Raw genomic sequence first — 21,412 nt, 5'->3', positions numbered from 1 at the left:
ACTGCTGATTGGCTGTTACCGCTCTGTTTGTAACCAATCAGATGGTTGTGTGGGTGGGACAATACTGGGTTCTGTGTAGAGGACTGACAGAGACAGAGGCAGCTACTTAATATGTTCGTGTGGAAACTCGTTCGGTACACCTCCGAACCGAACCGAAACCCTCGTACCGAAACGGTTCAATACAAATACACGTACCGTTACACCCCTAATATATACACATACCGTATATTACCAAATAACCGCCCATGTCCTAATAGCCGCTCTGGGTCTGACCCCATTTTGTGAATTAACCGCCTCTTCCTAATAACCGCCTATGTCCAAATAGCCGCCCATGGGCTGTTATTTGCATAATTTAGATTAAAATGCTACTGGGGTTGCGTTTGCTGCAGTATTATTGTTTTGATGGTTTTATAGAGTACTTGGTAGCATCATTTTATTTTTCCTGTATGCTGCTTTATTTAAAACGTGGAGTACTGTGGCCTTTATTTTATTTAAGTGACAGTATTATTGTTCTGTTTTGATGGTGGGTTTTATACTTGAGTACTTGGTACCATCATTTAATTTTTCCCAGTAGGCTGCTTTATTTAACAAGTTTATTTATTTTTAGTATTGGTATTCTATTTGACAATTGTTGCACTACTGCCATGTTGAGGCCTTGTTGATCTCTTGTCTTTTGATAGCCTACCTCATGTTGATCTCTTGTTTTTTGTTTGTTTGTATGTTTACAATAGCTTTTACATTGAAAGTTTTTTGTACGAAAAAAAAAATACTGGACAATAACCATTGTCATACTTGCCAACCTTGAGACCTCCGATTTCGGGAGGTGGGGGGCGGGGGGCGTGGTCAGGGATGGGGCGGGGCGTGGTCAAGAGGGGAGGAGTATATTGACAGCTAGAATTCACCAAGTATTTCATATATATATATATATATATATACACACACATATATATATATACATATATATATATATCTACATCCTGAAAATATGCAAACAAAACTGTGTTTAGATAATTGATACTTCAAACTTGCATAAATAAATCTTGAGGAATATAACATAACTTGGCTTCTGAGAGCTTCAAAATGTAATGAATAAAATGCTAAAGTTGTTGACAAACAAGCAATTATTTTAATAATTAAATATGGTCATTTTAAATGAATTATGATCATTTAAAATTAATTATTTCAAATATGTTTATTTTAATGTATTAATTCTATGGCTGGATGTAGTAAGGAGTCAGAAAAAAATACAAATAAAAATACAATTAATTTTGATGTTTTTAGCAAAATATAGTAAAAATGTATTTCGTTTTTTTAAATTAGTAAATATATTTATTTTTAGGTAAGATAAACATAATAATACAATTTATCTCTAGTATGGATGATTTAGTTCTTGTCACCCTGTTGTCTTCCCGTCTGAAAAAAGGCTGCCCTCACTCAGGTCCGCATGGTGCTGGAGGGGGCGTGGCCTCCAGCTGCGGCTGAAAATCGGGAGTTTTTTCGGGAGAATATTTGTACCGGGAGGTTTTCGGGAGAGGCGCTGAATTTCGGGAGTCTCCCGGAAAATTCGGGAGGGTTGGCAAGTATGACCATTGTAACCAAATAATGGCCTGGTGCAGGCTGGTGCACAAATAAATAAAAGCCTTGTGCAAATAACCGCCTGCTTCTTTTAAACGCCTGTCTCCAAATTCGATTTTGTGAAATAAACGCCCGGGCTACTATTCGGTATATATATACACATAAATACATGTTTTGTAATTGGATTTGAAGCTAATTTGATTTCATTGTTTACTTTTCTACATCAATCAGCACCTCCAAGTCCGAGTCCATGGTTCTCTCCCGGAAAAGGAGATCTTGCCCCAAGTGGAGGAGTTCAAGTACCTCAGAGTCTTGTTCACGAGTGGGGGAAGAGTGGACCGTGAGATCGACAGGCGGATCGGTGCGGCGTCTTCAGTAATGCGGACGCTGTATCGATCCGTTGTGGTGAAGAAGGAGCTGAGCCGGAAGGCAAAGCTCTCGATTTACCGGTCGATCTACGTTCCCATCCTCACCTATGGTCATGAGCTTAGGGTCATGACCGAAAGGACAAGATCACGGGTACAAGCGGCCGAAATGAGTTTCCTCCGCCGAGTGGCGGGGCTCTCCCTTAGAGATAGGGTGAGAAGCTCTGTCATTCGGGGGGAGCTCAAAGTAAAGCCGCTGCTCCTCCACATCGAGAGGAGCCAGATGAGGTGGTTCGGGCATCTGGTCAGGATGCCACCCGAACGCCTCCCTAGGAAGGTGTTTCGGGCACGTCCGACCGGTAGGAGGCCACGGGGAAGACCCAGGACACGTTGGGAAGACTATCTCTCCCGGCTGGCCTGGGAACGCCTCGGGATCCCCCGGGAGGAGCTGGACGAAGTGGCTGGGGAGAGGGAAGTCTGGGCTTCCCTGCTTAGGCTGCTGCCCCCGCGACCCGACCTCGGATAAGCGGAAGAAGATGGATAGATGGATGGACTTTTCTACATCACCAAAATTGATAATGTATGTATACTTTTGACCCAGCAGATTTGCTCACATTTTCAGTAGACCCATAATAAATTCATAAAATTACCAAACTTCATGATTTTTTTTTTTGTGACCAACAAGTATGTGCTCCAATCACTCTATCACAAAAAAATAAGAGTTGTAGAAAATATTGGAAACTCAAGACAGCCATGACATTATGTCAACTTTTGACCACGACTGTATGTATATATATATATATATATATATATATATATATATATATACACATATATATATATATACATACATATATATATATATACGTACATACATACATACATATATATATATATATATATATATATACATATATATATATATACGTACATACATACATACATACATATATATATATATATATATATATACACGTACATACATACATACATATATATATATATATATATATATATATATATATATATATATATATACATACATAATCCCTACAACATTCCCATTCATTTTTTTTTTTTTTTCCGAACTCCAGAATGAAACTAAAGTGTTTTTGTAAACTGTCAGTGGCCTGGCATGTACAATGAAATGAATGAAAGAAGAAAAGGAAAAAATAAAATAAAAAAAAAGTAGGCCCCTCTGTCTTGACCTTTGCCCTCAGACAGCAGAAGTCCTTCTCACCCCTCAAAACTATGGCCACAGGTCTGTCAAATACTCCTTTTTCATACACATCTTATCATATTTTTTTGTCGTCTTTTTATATTTATAGTCCGCAAAATGGTGCAATACTCAAATGATCCATGTTTCCTTGGATTATTGTCCACAATGAAAGCCACTAAAGGTAGATAAACATTACATTTGAAAACAAAACACTTTTTTTTTTTTTCTTTCTTTCTTTTTGTCCCCCCCCCCCCCCAAGTCCTTGAGTAAACACGTACACCGTCTGCCCCCATCAGTACTTGTGTCATGTCGTTGGGTTTCGCTGGATGAGGACACTCAGTGCAACGCTCTAGAGGCTATTAGTCACAACAATACTGAGTTGAAAAAAAATAAAAAATAAAAATGGCCAGCACTTGCCTGCACACGTTATTGGAAACATTCGCACAAACATACATTTTTTACACGTGTACAGTACCAGCAGCCTTGTGCAAACACTCCGCTGTTCATTTTGCCTTTAAAAAAGTCGCCCAATTGCTTTGAATTGGAAACAAAAGTATATCAAGGAGACAAAATAATAATAATAACAAAAACAAAAAAAAAAGTGTTCACATTACATTATTGGCGCTTCTTTTGGATTCAAGTATTTCTATTTGTTTTCTATTCGTCTGATATGTTTATTACCTTGTCAATGTTAGAGGGAGGTTGCATGGACACAAACACACAACTCGCTGTACATAAACACACATTCTGCACACACATAGAGAAGCTGGCGTGTGCATATTCCACTCCTTTTTTTGTGTCATCCGTGATTGAGACGCATGTGTTTGCTCCAGTTTCTTTTTTGTTTTAACACACACAAAACAAAAAAAGGACAAGGGGGTCATACATTTGACATCCGACACAATGTGGAAGGAAAAGGGGGGCGGGGCTCAAATGTTGCTGCCGAGAAGGACACAGAAGGTTTATTTTAAAATGACAACATCAACTGCAGTGGCTTTAAAAATAGGCGTTACATTTTTGAAGATTTTGTCTAAAATCTACATCACGTGCATTCCTAAATACGGTTGTCCCCATACCAATATTTTAGTACCGGTACCAAAATGTATTTCGATACTTTTCTATATAAGGAGGCCCACAAAAAATGGCATTATTGGCTTTATTTTAACAAAAAAATCTTACGGTACATCAAAAATATGTTTATTATTGCAAGTTTGTCCTTAAATAAAATAGCGAACATACACAATTTGTCTTTTAGTAGTAAGTAAACAAACAAAAACTCCTAATTAGTCTGCTGACATATTTATCATTCTATTATTTTGTCAAAGCTGTAAAAATGAATTATTAATCTTTTTCATTCGCCTGTTAATATCTGCTTATTTTCCGTTTTAACATGTTCTATCTACACTTCTGTTCAAATGTAATAATCACTCATACTTGCCAACCTTGAGACCTCCGATTTCGAGAGGTGGGGGTGGGCGTGGTCGTGGTGGGACAGGGGCGTGGCTAAAAGGCGAGGAGTATATTTACAGCTAGAATTCACCAAGTCAAGTATTTCATAGATTATATATATATATATATATATAAAATAAATACTTGAATTTCAGTGTTCATTTATTTCCACATACACACACACACACAACACTCATCTACTCATTGTTGAGTTAAGGGTTGAATTGTCCATCCTTGTTCTATTCTCTGTCACTATTTTTCGAACCATGCTGAACACCCTCTCTGATGATGCATTGCTGTGTGGCACGCACAAAAGTGCTTTCATCAAATACACTAGATGGCAGTATTGTCCTGTTTAAGAGTGTCACAACATTGCTGTTTACGGCAGACAAACTGCTTTACGGTATACAAAAACGTGACTGCTGTTGTTGTGTGTTGTTGCCGCGCTGGAAGGACGTTAATGAAACTGCCTAACAATAAACCCACATAAGAAACCAAGAACTCGCCCTCCATCATTCTACAGTTATAACGTTATTGGGCAGGTATGCTGTTTATGTTGTGGGTTAGCGGATTCAGGTCCTCATGGACCTGAGTCCGCCTGAATTTCGGGAGATTTTCGGGAGAAAATTTGTCCCGGGAGGTTTTCGGGAGAGGCGCTGAATTTCGGGAGTCTCCCGGAAAATCCGGGAGGGTTGGCAAGTATGTAATCACTTATTGTTCTCTTGTTTGATTATCGTATTTTACGGACTACAAGTCGCAGTTTTTTTTCATAGTTTGGCCGGGGGGTGCGACTTATACTCAGGAGCGACTTATGTGTGAAATTATCAACACATTAGCGTAAAATATCAAATAATATTATTTATCTCATTAACGTAAGAGACTAGACGTATACGATTTCATGGGATTTAGCGATTAGGAGTGACAGATTGTTTGGTAAACGTATAGCATGTTCTATATGTTATAGTTATTTGAATGACTCTTACCATAATATGTTACGTTAACATACCAGTTGGTTATTTATGCCTCATATAACGTACACTTATTCAGCCTGTTGTTCACTATCCTTTATTTATTTTAAATTGCCTTTCAAATGTCTATTCTTGGTGTTGGCTTTTATCAAATACATTTCCCCCAAAAATGCGACTTATACCAGTGCGACTTATATATGTTTTTTTCCTTCTTTATTATGCATTTTCGGCCGGTGCGCCTTATACTCCGGAGCGACTTATACTCCGAAAAATACGGTACTTTACATTAGTCTTGGATGATACCACAAATTTGGGTGTCAATCCGATACCAAGTGCATACATTGGTCATATTCAAAGTCCTCATGTGTCTAGGGACATATTTCCTGAGTTTATAAACATAATTCACTTGTTCTGAAACAGAAATTGGTGGAAACAACCTTTATACCGGTTATTGACTATGGAGATGTGTTGTACATGAATGCTACTGCTGGTTGTCTCCACAAGCTGGATAGTGTTTACCACTGTGCACTGAGATTCATCACCTAACTGCGCTCCCCTTACTCACCATTGCGTATTATACTCAATGGTTAACTGGACATCTTTATGTGCTCGACGCCTCAATCATTGGTATGTTTTCATCTACAAAACCATTCTGGGTATCACGCCATCTTATCTGTCTTGTCTTTTAACAAAGAAACAAGGAAGTCACAATCTTCGTTCAATGAACGTTCTGCAATTTGTCGTCCCCAAAGTAAGAACTGAACTGGGCAAGAAAGCATTTAGGTTTTCAGCACCGAAATCGAATATTCAACTTCAAACCCTTGTTACATTGAATGAGTTTAAAGCTTCTGTGAAAGGACTGCAGTCTACCTTGTCTGTATGCACATTTAGTGTTGTAAATTTGATGTTTTATGTGTTGTTTACTGTTTTTAATGTAACCTTGCTGCTGCCCTCTTGGCCAGGTCTCCCTTGGAAAAGAAATCTTTGATCTCAATGGGATTCTACCTGGTTAACCATAGGCTAAATAAAAAATAAAAAAAGTATAATATGAATTGAAAAAAAAAAGAGGAAAAAAGATAAACGTAATCATAGTAGTATCGACTAGATACGCTCCTGTACTTGGTATCATTACAGTGGATGTCAGGTGTATTTGTTTACATTCAGGGGTGCTAGCTTGCGGTTAGATTTCTAAGTAGCTGGACATTCGCCGCTAGCCATATCTTAAAGCACCTCTTCCTGAGGGCGTTTCAGTGTTATAACTTCACCTTTATCTTTAGTTTTCAAGCCAAAATGCGTCCGTTCTCCCTTTTCGGTCTACACACTGCGTCTGCTTGTAAGTACTCCGTGATTGTGCGCTGCCGAACATGCTCCTCTGCTCGTAAAACCAGCATTATCATGACTTGACGACATGCCGTCATGCCCAGGAACCGGTACTTTGCAAACAGAGTATAGCACCGTTTTTTATTAATTAAAATCGCGGTTCTATACTAATACCGGTATACCGTACAACCCTATTCATAAATTGATTGATTGAGACTTTAATTAGTAGATTGCACAGTACAGTACATATTCCGTACAATTGACCACTAAATGGTAACACCCGAATACGTTTTTCAACTTGTTTAAGTCGGGGTCCACGTTCAATGCCAATGTTTTTTTGTGTTTCCATAAAAATAACACGCTTTTTAACGCTTGTTTGTTGACTCCCAATCTCAACATAAACATATACCCATTAGATGATTAAAAAGACACTTTTGAGACATAACAGGGGGTGCGGGAACCTAACTTTAGTGTTGTCCGGTGTTTAAATGCTTTCTGTGGCCCTAAACAAGATTTAGTTTGTGGTCTTTAATATTACTTTTTAAATAATATCACACTATTGAAGAGCCTGCACACCGCCCTAAATTGAATGTCCCTGCCCCACATTCACACACTTAGTATGTTTACATGCACAAATTGACTTAATTGGGTTGAAACTAGCTTTTTAAGACATGTCCCTTGACTTCATAATGTAAGGTAGTGAACAGTCATCATGTGAGATTATCATTAGGGAATAATAATACACCACTACTATATTGTTAGCTTATCTACTGGAGGTTGACGCTGCTGTCGCAAACTTTCATCAATGGTCCTTGAAAAACTGATTTTTATAATATATATATATATGTATATATTTGATTATTTTTGCACCTCAAATATTTTATATTTTTATTTTAACTCAAAAAAAGTTTGAATTGTATGATTATGTAATTATAGATATTAAAGTGTAATTAATACATGTACTTTTTTTCCGTCAAAATGGAAATAAATACATTTAGTGAGAAAAGGCTGCGTCAATGAGAATAGTTTTAACAACGTTGCCGTATGAGATACTACTAAAAAGAAAGCAAAAATAGTGTTGTCATCTAAACATGCCCCCTCTGAGTCCCTCCAGCTTTAGCCCAGTTCCTTGATTCAAGTTGAGTGTGGAGTAAATGCACAGAAAACCGACATATATACGCACGTAGTAAAGTCCTCGACAACACAGGCATTAGTGATTGTTTTGTTCAATGACAAGTCTTGAAAGAGTGACTCTAGAACAGAGTGCACACGTTAAAACAAAACAAAAATAGTATTATTTTTAAGACTTGGTACCGAACATGTGATGTGTTCCTGTTTGTAGTTGGCAGCTAGAGCCACCTTAAGATTGGAGAACCTCATATTTGGAGTGCTCTCACACACAAAAAAGAAAAAAAGATCTAGTTTTTTGGTATTTAAAAAAAAAAAAAAGGATGTACCCGATGTGACCCATAAACAGTGCACAGACACAAACAAGGACCGACACTCTCCCTCGTCCACAAATAACCGTTGGTGAAAAGCAACCCTCCTTTGTCCCTGGCCTCCTCCTCCTCGTGTGATGAATATTGATATTTGGATGTCAGTTGGCACAAGACTGAAGAAGAAGTTCCCCCGAGCGTGAGCGCCTGCGGTAGGTGTCGCCTACCAGCTCAGTGGGAGATGTTTTGACGGGAAGCTGCCTTGGTAGTAAAGGTGGCGAGAGAACGAGGGGGAGCGGTGGTGTTTGGCAGATAGGAGGGGTGGGCTGGCAATGGCTGTGAGTTCACACCTCCTGGATCTTTTGCATAGAAATGGAAGGCTGCTTTCTCAGTGGAGGTGGAACAAAGTACTCCCAGAGGTGAAACAAAAAAAGCACCGGCGTGGAGTGTCTTGGACGGACGGAGGAAGTGGCGCTTTTGAGGAGGCTGAACACTGCATAAAGCCATGATATATCTGTGTCATCGACAGTAACATAACAAAAAAGAGCACATAGGCAAAAAAAACAAAAACATTTAAAAACGCCTCCATGTCGAGAATGGAAGTGGAGGTTGCTGAGGGCGGCAGCAGCAGCAGTAGTATTAGTAGTAGTACACTGAACACAAAGGAGCTGGAGGAAGAGGAGGGAAGTCCATGTCAGCATGTGTCGTGGTGAGGGGGAGCGGGGGGGTGGAGGGTCAGGGGTGAGGTCTGCTTGCAGAGCGCCGCACCCTGCAGCAGGCAGGCACTCAGTGGCCACGCCATGATGCCAACTGGCAAGTGGGGGTGGCACGCATCACCAGAAAACAAGGCTTCGTCAAAAAAATAAAATAAAATATAATATATATATACATACATATATATATATATATATGTATATATATATATATATACATATATATAAATCTGATCATCTTTGCTACCATATTCATTCTGGGAGAGTAAAGCAGGACAGGAAACTGAAACAAAAGAAAAACTCTTCACATCCATAAGTTTGCAGCCACTTAGCAATCAGTCACTTTCGATTTATGCCAGTGTTGCTTCTGCTTGAGCCGCCATTGAAGGGAGTGAGTTTAGGTCGGATATGGGGGGGAGGGGCGGTGGCCGCACCGGGGGCGGGGGGGCACAGTGAGGGGTGTGTGGCTCCGGTTAAGTGCTATAATAGAGCAGCCTTTCACATCTACACATTTCAGTCAAAAAGGAGGGGGGCGGGGGGGAGTAAAGACAGGCTTCTTTCATCATTTTGGTTGGATGCCTTCTACCCACACACACACACAAACACGCACGCACACACACTTGTTGCATGCTGAGAAGTGCTTTAGGTGAATGACCAGCTCGCTACTCTCATGAGCTCCCACACGCACACACACTAGGAGGGGGGGGGGGGTATATTAGTGGCAGTAAGTCAGGGGGTGGCGCTCGCTGCACGTAGGTCACATAGGAGTTCAATGTGGTTTCTCTTATGGTCATCAGCCGGGAGCATGGACGGTTTACAGTCTGTTGTGGCTTATATTGCACCTCGTTTGAAATGGTTGGGTTTTTGTCGTGACAAAAGGGGAGCGGGGGTCGGGTGGGGGCGTTGCTGATATTCTGGTCTTGAGGTTTTGAACAGCAGTGAGAAGGTCCCAGACCGAACTGCGAGAGACGAGTTGAGGTGCGACTATTTGTTGATGTCGTTACAGCTCCACAGTAATAGCAGTGGTTCATGTTGTATTGTAAGCCCCGCCCACCTCCCCCCCTACAAAATAAACTAACCCTAACATGTCTGAATAAAAGCATTTTTTAAATTTGTTTGCAATGCTTCAAAAACAAAAACAAAAAACAACCCCACTACAAAATAAATGGCTTGAACAAGGCGAACAGAGTTGCATCATTCCCTTTGAGAGTGTTTTGTTAGGGGATTTGCTTTGCAAAACAAAAAAAAAGGTAATAATAATCAAATAAAAGCACTGTTTGTAAATGGGAGCTCTGGTTGCTTTCTGTTAGGCCGCAGCAGCATGGACTCCCGTGTGGAGTTTCACTGGCTCAGAGATAAGGGTGTGCAAGTGTGAGGCAGGGAAGCAGGGCGACTGGGGAGGACGAGAGGTTAAGGCCAATATTAGTGCTGAGAGTCTGGAACAGCCGAGGAATAACAACCAGCGCTCTGATTGACAAGTTGTTGTTTTTTATAACTTTGGGAATGATGCCTTCTTGCAGGTCTGTGAGGTGCAAGTGTGATCGCCTCGAAAAAGGCAGGGAGTTAAAGATGGCAGCTCGTTCCACTCGGCGAGTTCACCTGTGTAAAAACTTTGAAGGAAAAGACATCTTCCTGTGTCTCCAAGTGTAAAAAGCTCAACACTGCGACGTTCCTCAAAAAAACAAAGAAGAAAAAGAAGTCGACGAGCAGTGAGGACTCTTCTCGTCTCTCCCTTCACTTTGACTGGTACTCCATTGCTGATTATCTCCATATTGATTTGCGCCGTTGTCCTTACATGGACTCCCCGCTCAGCAGGTCTCCAGGTAGCAGCGTGTTGATGGGGCTGGGGTTCCCCATGACCCGACCCTCCTCTCCGCTCGGGGGCCCCCACAGGCTGGAATACTGCTGCACGCCCCCCCACAGCAGCTCCCCGCTGACCTTGCTGCTGCCGGTCCCTCCGCCGCCATTGTTGTTGTTGTTCCAGTGGGGGGCGTGGCCGATTGGGTGGGAGGCGCCGGAGCCGGACCCTCCCATTCTCGTCTGATTGTTGCTCGGAGAGGCCTGCCAGCTGGTTGTCCCGCCGAGCGACTGGCCCTGTGCAAAGAAGCGATTCACTTCCTCTTCTCCGGCGAACTCTGCCAGGATGGTGGTGTTCCCCAGCACACACCTGGGCGGAGACAGCAGAAGGAAGATGAACGACACTGGCACCCACTTGGGTATCTAATGGCCGAGGACATACATGTGTAGGGACTTCTGAGCCTTGGCAGCTTCATCCTTGGAGCTGTAGCGCACCACAGCGTTGCCCTGTGTCAGGTTGAGGTGGAATGTGATGAGAGGGCCGTGCTGCATGCACAGTGTGCGCAGAGTTGAACCGTCAATCTGCCGCAGAGATGGGGATGTTATATATACGTATACAGTATATATATATATACACACACACCGTATTTTCCGGACTTTAAGGCGCACTTAAAATCCTTTTTTTCCCTTCAAAACCTGACAGTGCGCCTAATGTACGGAATAATTCTGGTTTTGCTTACCGACCTCGAAGCTATTTTATTTGGTACATGGTGTAACGAACGATAAGTGTGACCAGTAGATGGCAGTCAAACATAAGAGGTACGTGTATCAAAATGCAGCTGCCCGACTTTTAACTAACAAGAAAAAGAGAGCACATTACTCCTGTTTTAGCCTCCCTCCACTGGCTGCCTGTGTCTTTTAGAGTCCATTTTTAAATGATCTTACTTGTTTTTAAATCCTTACGTGGTCTTGCCCCACCTTACCTCTCTGAGCTGCTCCACCTCTATGCCCCCACCCGGCATACTTGCCAACCTTGAGACCTCCGATTTCGGGAGGTGGGGGCGTGGTTAAGAGGGGAAGAGTATATTTACAGCTAGAATTCACCAAGTCAAGTATTTCATATACCGTATTTTCCGCACTATTAGCCGCACCTAAAAACCACAAATTTACTCAAAAGCTGACAGTGCGGCTTATAACCCGGTGCGCTTTATATATGGATTAATATTAAGATTCATTTTCATAAAGTTTAGGTCTCGCAACTACGGTAAACAGCCGCCATCTTTTTTCCCCGTAGAAGAGGAAGTGCTTCTTCTTCTACGGTAAGCAACCGCCAAGGTAAGCACCCGCCCCCATAGAAGAAGAAGCGCGCGGGTATTACGTTTCATTTCCTTTGTGTGTTTACATCTGTAAAGACCACAAAATGGCTCCTACTAAGCGACACACTGTGGTTCTAGCTTGCCATGCTAATGGCCAGAAACTTCCACCCATGGTAATATTCAAAAGGAAGACCTTGCCAAAAGAGAACTTTCCAGCCGGCGTCATCATAAAAGCTAACTCGAAGGGATGGATGGATGAAGAAAAGATGAGCGAGTGGTTAAGGGAAGTTTACGCGAAGAGGCCGGGTGGCTTTTTTCACGCAGCTCCGTCCATGTTGATATAAGACTCCATGCGCGCCCACATCACAGATGGTGTCAAAAAACAAGTGAAGCACACAAATACAACACTCGCCGTCATTCCGGGTGGATTAACCAAAGAACTCCAACCGCTCGATATTGGTGTCAACAAGGCATTTAAAGCATGACTGCGAACGGCGTGGGAACAATGGATGACCGAAGGCGAACACACATTCACTAAGACAGGGAGACAGCGCCGGACGACATACGCCAACATCTGCCAGTGGATCGTAAATGCCTGGGCAGATATTTCGGTCTCAACTGTGGTCCGAGCTTTCCGGAAGGCAGGATTCACGGAACTGCTGGAAAAACAACAGCGACACTGACTCTGATGACTTCGACGAGACGGAGCCGGCCATTTTGGATCCCGTATTCGCCCAACTTTTTAATTCGGACACCGTAGGAGAAGAATTCGAGGGATTTATGAATGAAGAATAACTTCAGAAAGTGAGTGTTATGTTTATTTTGTGTGTTGTGACATTAACGTTCGAGCAACATTAAGTTATTGCTATTGCTCTGCACTATTTTGAATTTTACTATGTTTGTGATTGCACATTTGCACATTACCGTACATTTTGGGAGTGAACAAAGTTGTTAGAACGCTGGTTTTTAATATATTATTAAAGTTTAACTGACCTATCTGACTGTTTTTTTGACATTCCCTGTAGCGCAGTTAGATGCGGCTTATAACACGGGGCGGCTTATAGGTGGACAAAGTTTTGAAATATGCCGTTCATTGAAGGCGCGGCTTATAACACGGGGCGGCTTATGGTGCGGAAAATACGGTATATATATATATATATATAAGAAATACTTGACTTTCAGTGAATTCTAGCTATATACTGTATATATATTTATTTTATTATATATAAGAGAAATACTTGAATTTCAGTGTTCATTTATTTACACATATACACACACATAACACTCATCTACTCATTGTTGAGTTAAGGGTTGAATTGTCCATCCTTGTTCTATTCTCTGTCACTAATGTTCTAACCATGCTGAACACCCTCTCTGTGATGCATTCTGCTTCGTCTCCTTGTTGTGTGCGCAGTTGTGCACTGCACTCTTTAAAAGCCGTAGATGTTATTGTCACATATGCATGTACCGTAGATGGCAGTATTGTGCTGTTTAAGAGTGTCACAACATTGCTGTTTACGGCAGACAAACTGCTTTACGGTAGACGAAAACGTGACTGCTGTTGTTGCGTGTTGTTGCCGCGCTGGGAGGACGTTAATGAAACTGCCTAACAATAAACCCACATAAGAAACCAAGAACTCGCCCTCGATCATTCTACAGTTATAACGTGATTGGGCAGGTACGCTGTTTATATTGTGGGAAAGCAGGATTTGTGAAAACAGGCTGTCGACACGTCACTCAGGTCCGCCTGAATTTCGGGAGATTTTCGGGAGAAAATTTGTCCCGGGAGGTTTTCGGGAGAGGCGCTGAATTTCGGGAGTCTACCGGAAAATCCGGGAGGGTTGGCAAGTATGTCACCCGGTCCCTCGGGTCAGCTGATCCTGGAGGTACCCAAATCAAAGCGCAAGCTTCGAGGGGACAGAGCCTTCTCTGTTGCGGGTCCCAAACTCTGGAACGATCTCCCTCTCCATGTGAGACAGGCCCCTTCTTTGGCTATTTTTAAGACCCTTCTTGAAACCCATTTTTATTCACTGGCTTTTAACCCTGCATTAGACATTAAACTGTTTTTAACTTTTAACATTTTAACTGCTTTTTATCTAACAAATAGTTCTTAGGGTAATTTGTATTTGCTATTTCAATGTGTATTTTACTTCTGTTTTAAATGTTATTTTTTAGTCTGTCCTTTGCCTCTATTTCTTTGTGGCGTACAGCCCTTTGTTCTTCAACTATGGTTGTTTTTAAAGGGCTTCATAAATAAAGTTGGTATGGTATGGTATGGTGTAGACTGCAATATGATGGCAGTCACACGTAATAGATACATGTAGACTGCAATATGACTCAAGTAAACAACACTAACATTTTATATGTTTCCATTGAAAATATAGAAAGATTACACACGGTGCTCAAAAATCTATCAACATGTTTTAGTACGACTTTGGTAAGCTATGACGCCGCACCGCTTGATGGATTATACTGTGCTTTTGAGTATTATTATGGTGTGTGTATAAGGTAAGACATATCTGGCGTTTTGTTTCGCAATATTGTGCAAAAACAACTTTTCGTACCTTCTGGTACCTGCTGATCTGTATTTGGGATCTGCATAAGTCCTGAAAAATCGCGCACGACCGCATTTGTAGCCCGTGCCGACACCGTAGTCGATAAGCTTCTTCTTTTTCTCTATCTTCTTGTTATGTGACATTCATCCTCCACTGTTACCATTTCTAATATTAGGGAGTGTAAATTTCACACATACCATATTTTTCGGACTATAAGTCGCAATTTTTTTCATAGTTTGGCCGGGGATGCGACTTATACTCAGGAGCGACTTATGTGTGAAATTATTCACACATTACCTTAAAATATCAAATAATATTATTTATCTCATTCACGTAAGAGACTAGACGTATAAGATTTCATGGGATTTAGCGATTAGGAGTGACAGATTGTTTGGTAAACGTATAGCATGTTCTATATGTTATAGTTATTTGAATGACTCTTACCATAATATGTTACGTTAACATACCAGGCACCTTCTCAGTTGAGTCATATAACGTACACTTATTCAGCCTGTTGTTCACTATTCTTTATTTATTTTAAATTGCCTTTCAAATGTCTATTCTTGGGTTTTATCAAATAAATGTCCCCCAAAAATGCGACTTATATATGTTTTTTTCCTTTTTTATTATGCATTTTCGGCCGGTGCGCCTTATACTCCGGAGTGACTTATACTCCAAAAAATACGGTATATCTGTCAGTAAACTTGCCATGAAAGCGCTAAAACATACCGGTGTAGTGAGTTTACATTTTTCAACCAAGGAACTTTAGAGAGTTCTTTCACGGGACACATTTCCGGCGTCATTGTTGTTTCCGGATGAGAAGATGCTGCTCCGTTATAGATTTAAGTAAAGTCTGAATGTCATTAAAACAGTTAGCTCCATCTTTTGACACTTCTTCCACCCCCGTCCTTGCACGCTACACCGCTACAACAAAGATGACGGGGAGAAGACGCTGAGCCACGTAAATAAGACTGCCCACAAAACGGCGCTTCCGGAAGCGACTGTCAGAAAGTGACTTGAAGATGATCTGTAAAACATCATCTATGCAACATTTTGACCATTACATGTTATGTAGACCACAAGGAAGTGTTTTACATTTAGAAAAATAAATAAATAATATGACTCCTTTAATGCGCCCTATAATCTTAGCGTCTTATATATGAAAAAAGATCGAAAATAGACCATTCATCGGCAGTGCGCCTTATAATCCGATGCGCTCTATGGTCCGGAAAATACGGTATAAATATGTTATACATAGTGCACATAAACAGCAAACGTGCTTCATGGAGTGTCTCACCTGTGGAGTGAGGTTTCTCAAGACCAACCAGCTACTGGTCCTGGAGGAGCTGTCTGTACTCCAGGTGGTGCCTGCTGCAGAAGACCGAGTGTGCAGAGGTCTGTTAGCAACACATTCATCATGAAATAAAGCTCAACATAAATCCTACTTAATTAACCATGAGTTTCCTACAGTCGTCAGGTGCTAGAGCCACAACTATGGCTGTAGCAGCCTCTTCATGTAGAGCCACAATATGGCAGTTACTGCATTGGAAGCACTATGGGTGGTTTGCATTCAGCAGTTTATCTACCTCTGGATGCAGTACTCAGCTGTTGGCATGAAACTTATAGGTGTTTTACATTTGAACTGACGCAGTACCAATTCCTGGTACGTGGGAATTGATACCACTACTCAACAGTCCCAATTTTCCTATACGTTAGATGGCATTACTGTATAGTCAGTGGTGTGCAGTGTTGGGTTAGTTACTGAAAACCAGTAACTAGTTACAGTTACTATATTTCAAAAGTAAGTCAGTTACTAACTCAGTTACTTACACCAAAAAGTAATGCGTTACTGTGAAAAGTAACTATTTAGTTACTTCTTTTTTTCCCCCTTTTTATTTTTTTTTATTTTTTTTAAGTCTCCCATTAATGCCCTTTTAGCTTTCATTTCAGTACTGTTACTGCACTGGAGAATAATACGATCTGTTGATCAACTTGACATGCATTTGCATCACTGAACTCAGAAAGCAATGTGGTCTACATACAACACAAAGACAAAGATATGTTTCAAAGGGCCAATTTATTTCAGGCCAGAACAAATTGACAAATCTATTTTAAATAGCTGCAACATAATGGCACTTGCCTCGTCATTCACCCTCAGTTGTAAAGACTCACTTCCGGGTAAAGTGAAGCTTGTTCGCCCCGAAGTACATAGGCCCTGGAGGAACGTCTCCCCTGCGCCCCTCAACTACGGTCTGGGAGCCCCCCCCCGCACCACCTCCCACACAAAGCACGACTCTTCTCTGCACGCCTCTTCTTTTCCTTGTGACACAGATGGAAGACACCGCAGCGCTGCAATAAAACACACTCAAAACTTCTGTTTCTAGCCGATACTACATAAAAAATAAGGTAAAATAACGCAGTAACCCATCATGTAGTAACGGTAACTGAGTTACTGAATATAAAAAATAACGCGTTAGATTACTAGTTACCGCCGAAACTAACAGCGTTACAGTAACGCGTTAGTCCCAACACTGGTGGTGTGTTGCCTAATCCGGGAGTAGTCTGCACCATTTGCCATCTAGTCTTTTGGTGAGCCATAAAAGTGTTTACTGTAACCGCCTGCTGTTTGATTGTAACTTGCATCTTAGTTGTAGTTTTCATTAACAAGTTTGGAGGTGTTGAAATCAATAATGCTAATTAGTAGCACATACAGTGTAATGTAATGTAAATTGATGCTAATGTCAATTAGCATCAAGCTAGCACATTTTGTAAAAGTGGAAAGTGGATTCTACCAGGCATGCTTGCTTTGTAAAATTGTAATTCAAAAACTTTTATTTGTCCCCGGCGGTGCAACTCAAGACACGCAGATGGCAAAAAGGCTTTTAGCAGCTGTAAACACAGACAATTAAAAACAGAAAGAGTTATTAACTGAGTTAATTATTCCCGAGCGCGGCCAGCGCTGCTGCTCACCACTCCCCTCAACTCCCAGGGAGTGGGACAAGGGGATGGGTCAAATGCAGAGGGTAATTAAATGCAGAGGGTGACTATCAGTGGAACTTTAACTTTATATTTGTGCCTAAATTTTGAGGTTGCAAAGAAAAATATAATTTGTAAGAACATCCTATTTATTTTGATAAATGTATTTTGTGCTTAATGTGTCTGTGTGTTTGTTATAAAATAGTGACCAATTATACATTACATTAAGCACTTTTCGCGACCCCGAAAAGGGACAAGCGGTAGAAAATGGATGGATGGATGGAAAGAAAAATATATTTTGCAAGAACATCGTATTTATTTTGATAAATGTATTTTGTGCTCAATGTGTCTGCGTGTTTGCTATAAAATAGTGACCAATTACACATTACATAAAGCACTTTTCGCGACCCCGAATAGGGACAAGCGGTAGAAAATGGATGGATGGATGGAAAGAAAAATATATTTTGCAAGAACATCCCATTTATTTTGATAAATGTATTTTGTGCTTAATGTGTTTGCTATAAAATAGTGACCAATTACACATTACATAAAGCACTTTTCGTGACCCCGAATAGGGACAAGTGGTAGAAAATGGATGGATGGATGGATGGAAAGAAAAATATATTTGGCAAGAACATCCTACTTATTTTGATAAATGTATTTTGTGCTTAATGTGTCTGTGTGTTTGCTATAATATAGTGACCAATTACACATTACATAAAGCACTTTTCACGACCCCGAAAAGGGACAAGTGGTAGAAAATGGATGGATGGTTGGAAAGAAAAATATATTTTGCAAGAACATCCTATTTATTTTGACAAATGTATTTTGTGCTTAATGTGTCTGCTATAAAATAGTGACCAATTACACATTACATAAAGCACTTTTCGTGACCCCGAAAAGGGACAAGCGGTAGAAAATGGATGAATGGATGGAAAGAAAAATATATTTTGCAAGAACATCGTATTTATTTTGATAAATGTATTGTGTGCTTAATGTGTCTGTGTGTTTGCTATAATATAGTGACCAATTACACATTACATAAAGCACTTTCTGTGACCCCGAAAAGGGACAAGCGGGAGAAAATGGATGGATGGATGGAAAGAAAAATATATTTTGCAAGAACATCCCATTTATTTTGATAAATGTATTTTGTGCTTAATGTGTTTGCTATAAAATAGTGACCAATTACACATTACATAAAGCACTTTTCGCGACCCCGAAAAGGGACAAGCGGTAGAAAATGGATGGATGGATGGAAAGAAAAATATATTTTGCAAGAACATCCTACTTATTTAGACAAATGTATTTTGTGCTTAATGTTTCTGTGTGTTTGCTATATAATAGTGACCAATTACACATTACATAAAGCACTTTCCGTGACCCCGAAAAGGGACAAGCGGTAGAAAATGGATGGATGGATGGAAAGAAAAATATATTTTGCAAGATCATCCTACTTATTTTGATAAATGTATTTTGTACTTAATGTTTCTGTGTGTTTGCTATATAATAGTGACCAATTACACATTACAAAAAGCACTTTCCGTGACCCCGAAAAGGGACAAGCGGTAGAAAATGGATGGACAAAGATAATGTGAAAAATGCTAAAATATTCAAACAAGGAAAACCGTACTAGATAAGATAAGAAATACCGTATTTTCCGCACTATAATTCGCACCTAAAAACCTAAAATTTTCTCAAAAGCTGACAGTGCGCCTTATAAACCGGTGCGCCTTATATATGGACCAATATTGAGCCACAACGGGATGCATAACGTAACCCCAGCCTCTACTGTAGCGTCTATTCTATGCGCCTTATACTGCGGCGCGCCTTATATATGAACAAAGTTTTAAAATAGGCCATTCATTGAAGGTGCGCCTTATAGTGCGGAAAATACGGTAAATAAATACAGATACTAAACCCTTTATAATATAAGCACTAAAATAACTAAATTTGGTACTGGGGATCAACAATATAGTGCCTAAAGACAGATTTAAAACAACAGTGACTTTAGTGGCATTCAGATACGCATTATGTATGCTGTGACATGCATTATATATGCCGTGAGTATGCTGAGGAATATGCATGGCTTTCGACAAAAAGTTGACCACCTCCTTTGAGTTCTACGGGCTGGGCAGCAAAACCGGCGCCCCGATGGTAAACACTCCATTTCGGGGAACAAAGCATGCGATGGTTTTCACATAATACGGCCTGCGAGCCTGCATGTTGGCGTTAAAAATTGCAACATTACCAAGAGGCAGTTCGGATCAGTCCACTCTGATTGCTGCTTGAGTTATTGTTTTATCGCCAAACGAGTCTGCAACTGGACGTGACAACATAAACAACAAAAGGTATCGAAATATGGCACTGTTTGATTTTACGTGACTCGATCTATACTCACGGAATTCGGTATATTTATATATTCGGTATTCCCCTGTATGCAATACACTTGCTGTACTGTTGTTTACAATGAACTCATCAGCAGTGCTATTGCCGGCTGAGCACTTTGCTCCTTAACACTATTGCAACATTGATTCTGTTTGTTGTGCAAAGTACTTGTTCAATCATAAATGACCATCTGAGTCAAAGAGAGCTAGGTTCCTCCTTCCACTTGATCATAAATGCCAAATTATTATATATCTACGTGTGTCACCTGCCTCCAATTAACACCCCCGTTCGTTTTCTTATGGTTTGAACAAATAAAGACCCCCGCAATTATTGGAGAATTTTACAGGTACTGTTTGTGTATGAAGGGTAACCACCTGTGGTGTATGAGCTGCTCCAGCCTTGGGACAGACCCAGAGAGTTCCCTCCCCACGTAGAGGATGGCTTGGTGTTGGTGAGACCAGGTGGGGGGCGGGACGGGGCTGTCGTGCTACTTCGGGGTCCCTGTGGAACCTTCCACATGTCATGGGACAGAGAGGCCTGACTGTGGGAGATGGGACCTGGAGACCAAGTGGACTTCATCTCTGACAGTTTACCTACACGAAAAAAAGACAGGATAAAATAAGTTTAGCGAGAAAACCTTTAAAGGGAACTGGACTTTTTTGCCTATCATTCACAATCCCTATGTAACACAAGAACACATATGTTTTTCTTTTTTTATGCATTCTAATTTGTAATACTCTGCAAGTATGAGGTGGCTAACAATGGAGTAAATACTCTATTGTGCCCATAAAGCCCTCTAAAAACATCCCAAAACCTCCAAAAATACTCAATTTCCACCTCGTGACCTGAAGTATTAACAATATTGTTATTACCAGCGCTAACGCAGAGGAACTACTTTTAGGGGCGCCGTGCTCACCGATAGATAACTAGCTTATACAGCTACAGTGTTGACATGCTGAGCCAGTGTGCTGTTGCATCACCTCTGAATTGGTGAAATTTTATTGTAGATTATAAATCATGCCTCTCACTTGTATAGCAGAAGGTTTTTGCAATAAACCAAGGAAATGTATATTTCTATATATTTGCACATTGTTTTTCTAGCATGCACACATCGCACTGTATGGAATGGCCTCAATCTCGTTACCTTGCGTAATGACAATAAAGCTGATTCTGATTCTGATTCTGATTCTGAAGTTGGTCAACTCTGTTTTTCCACTTAGACCGGGAGATGGCGAAAAAGACAGGAAAAGACGCTTGTTTGCACCCACTTTTTTTTACCTGCGTGAGGATTATGATTAATTCTTTCTTTAAACGGGAAAGATATGAACACTGCAT

General features: G+C 40.7%; 1 protein-coding gene across 7 annotated transcripts in view; it reads right to left on the bottom strand.

Moving 5' to 3' along the window:
• Positions 1-9,691: 9,691 nt before the first annotated feature.
• Positions 9,692-21,412, bottom strand: part of tnrc6c1 (trinucleotide repeat containing adaptor 6C1) — a 104,219-nt gene continuing 92,498 nt past the window's right edge. For 6 of the 7 annotated variants that reach the window (XM_061974288.1, XM_061974291.1, XM_061974290.1 and 3 more), the window contains 4 exons: positions 20,452-20,670; positions 16,011-16,084; positions 11,285-11,424; positions 9,692-11,212 (listed from right to left, as the gene is read on the bottom strand). In XM_061974288.1, coding sequence (XP_061830272.1) covers positions 10,837-11,212; positions 11,285-11,424; positions 16,011-16,084; positions 20,452-20,670 — 809 coding nt within the window. In that variant the 3' untranslated portion in view covers positions 9,692-10,836. Of the gene's footprint in view, positions 11,213-11,284; positions 11,425-16,010; positions 16,085-20,451; positions 20,671-21,412 lie in introns of those variants that run through there. The other variant, XR_009816736.1, reaches the window with a different exon arrangement.

Source organism: Nerophis lumbriciformis, linkage group LG22, assembly GCF_033978685.3.
Source record: "Nerophis lumbriciformis linkage group LG22, RoL_Nlum_v2.1, whole genome shotgun sequence".
NCBI lineage: Eukaryota > Metazoa > Chordata > Actinopteri > Syngnathiformes > Syngnathidae > Nerophis > Nerophis lumbriciformis.
This window is presented reverse-complemented; position numbering and strand designations above follow the sequence as displayed.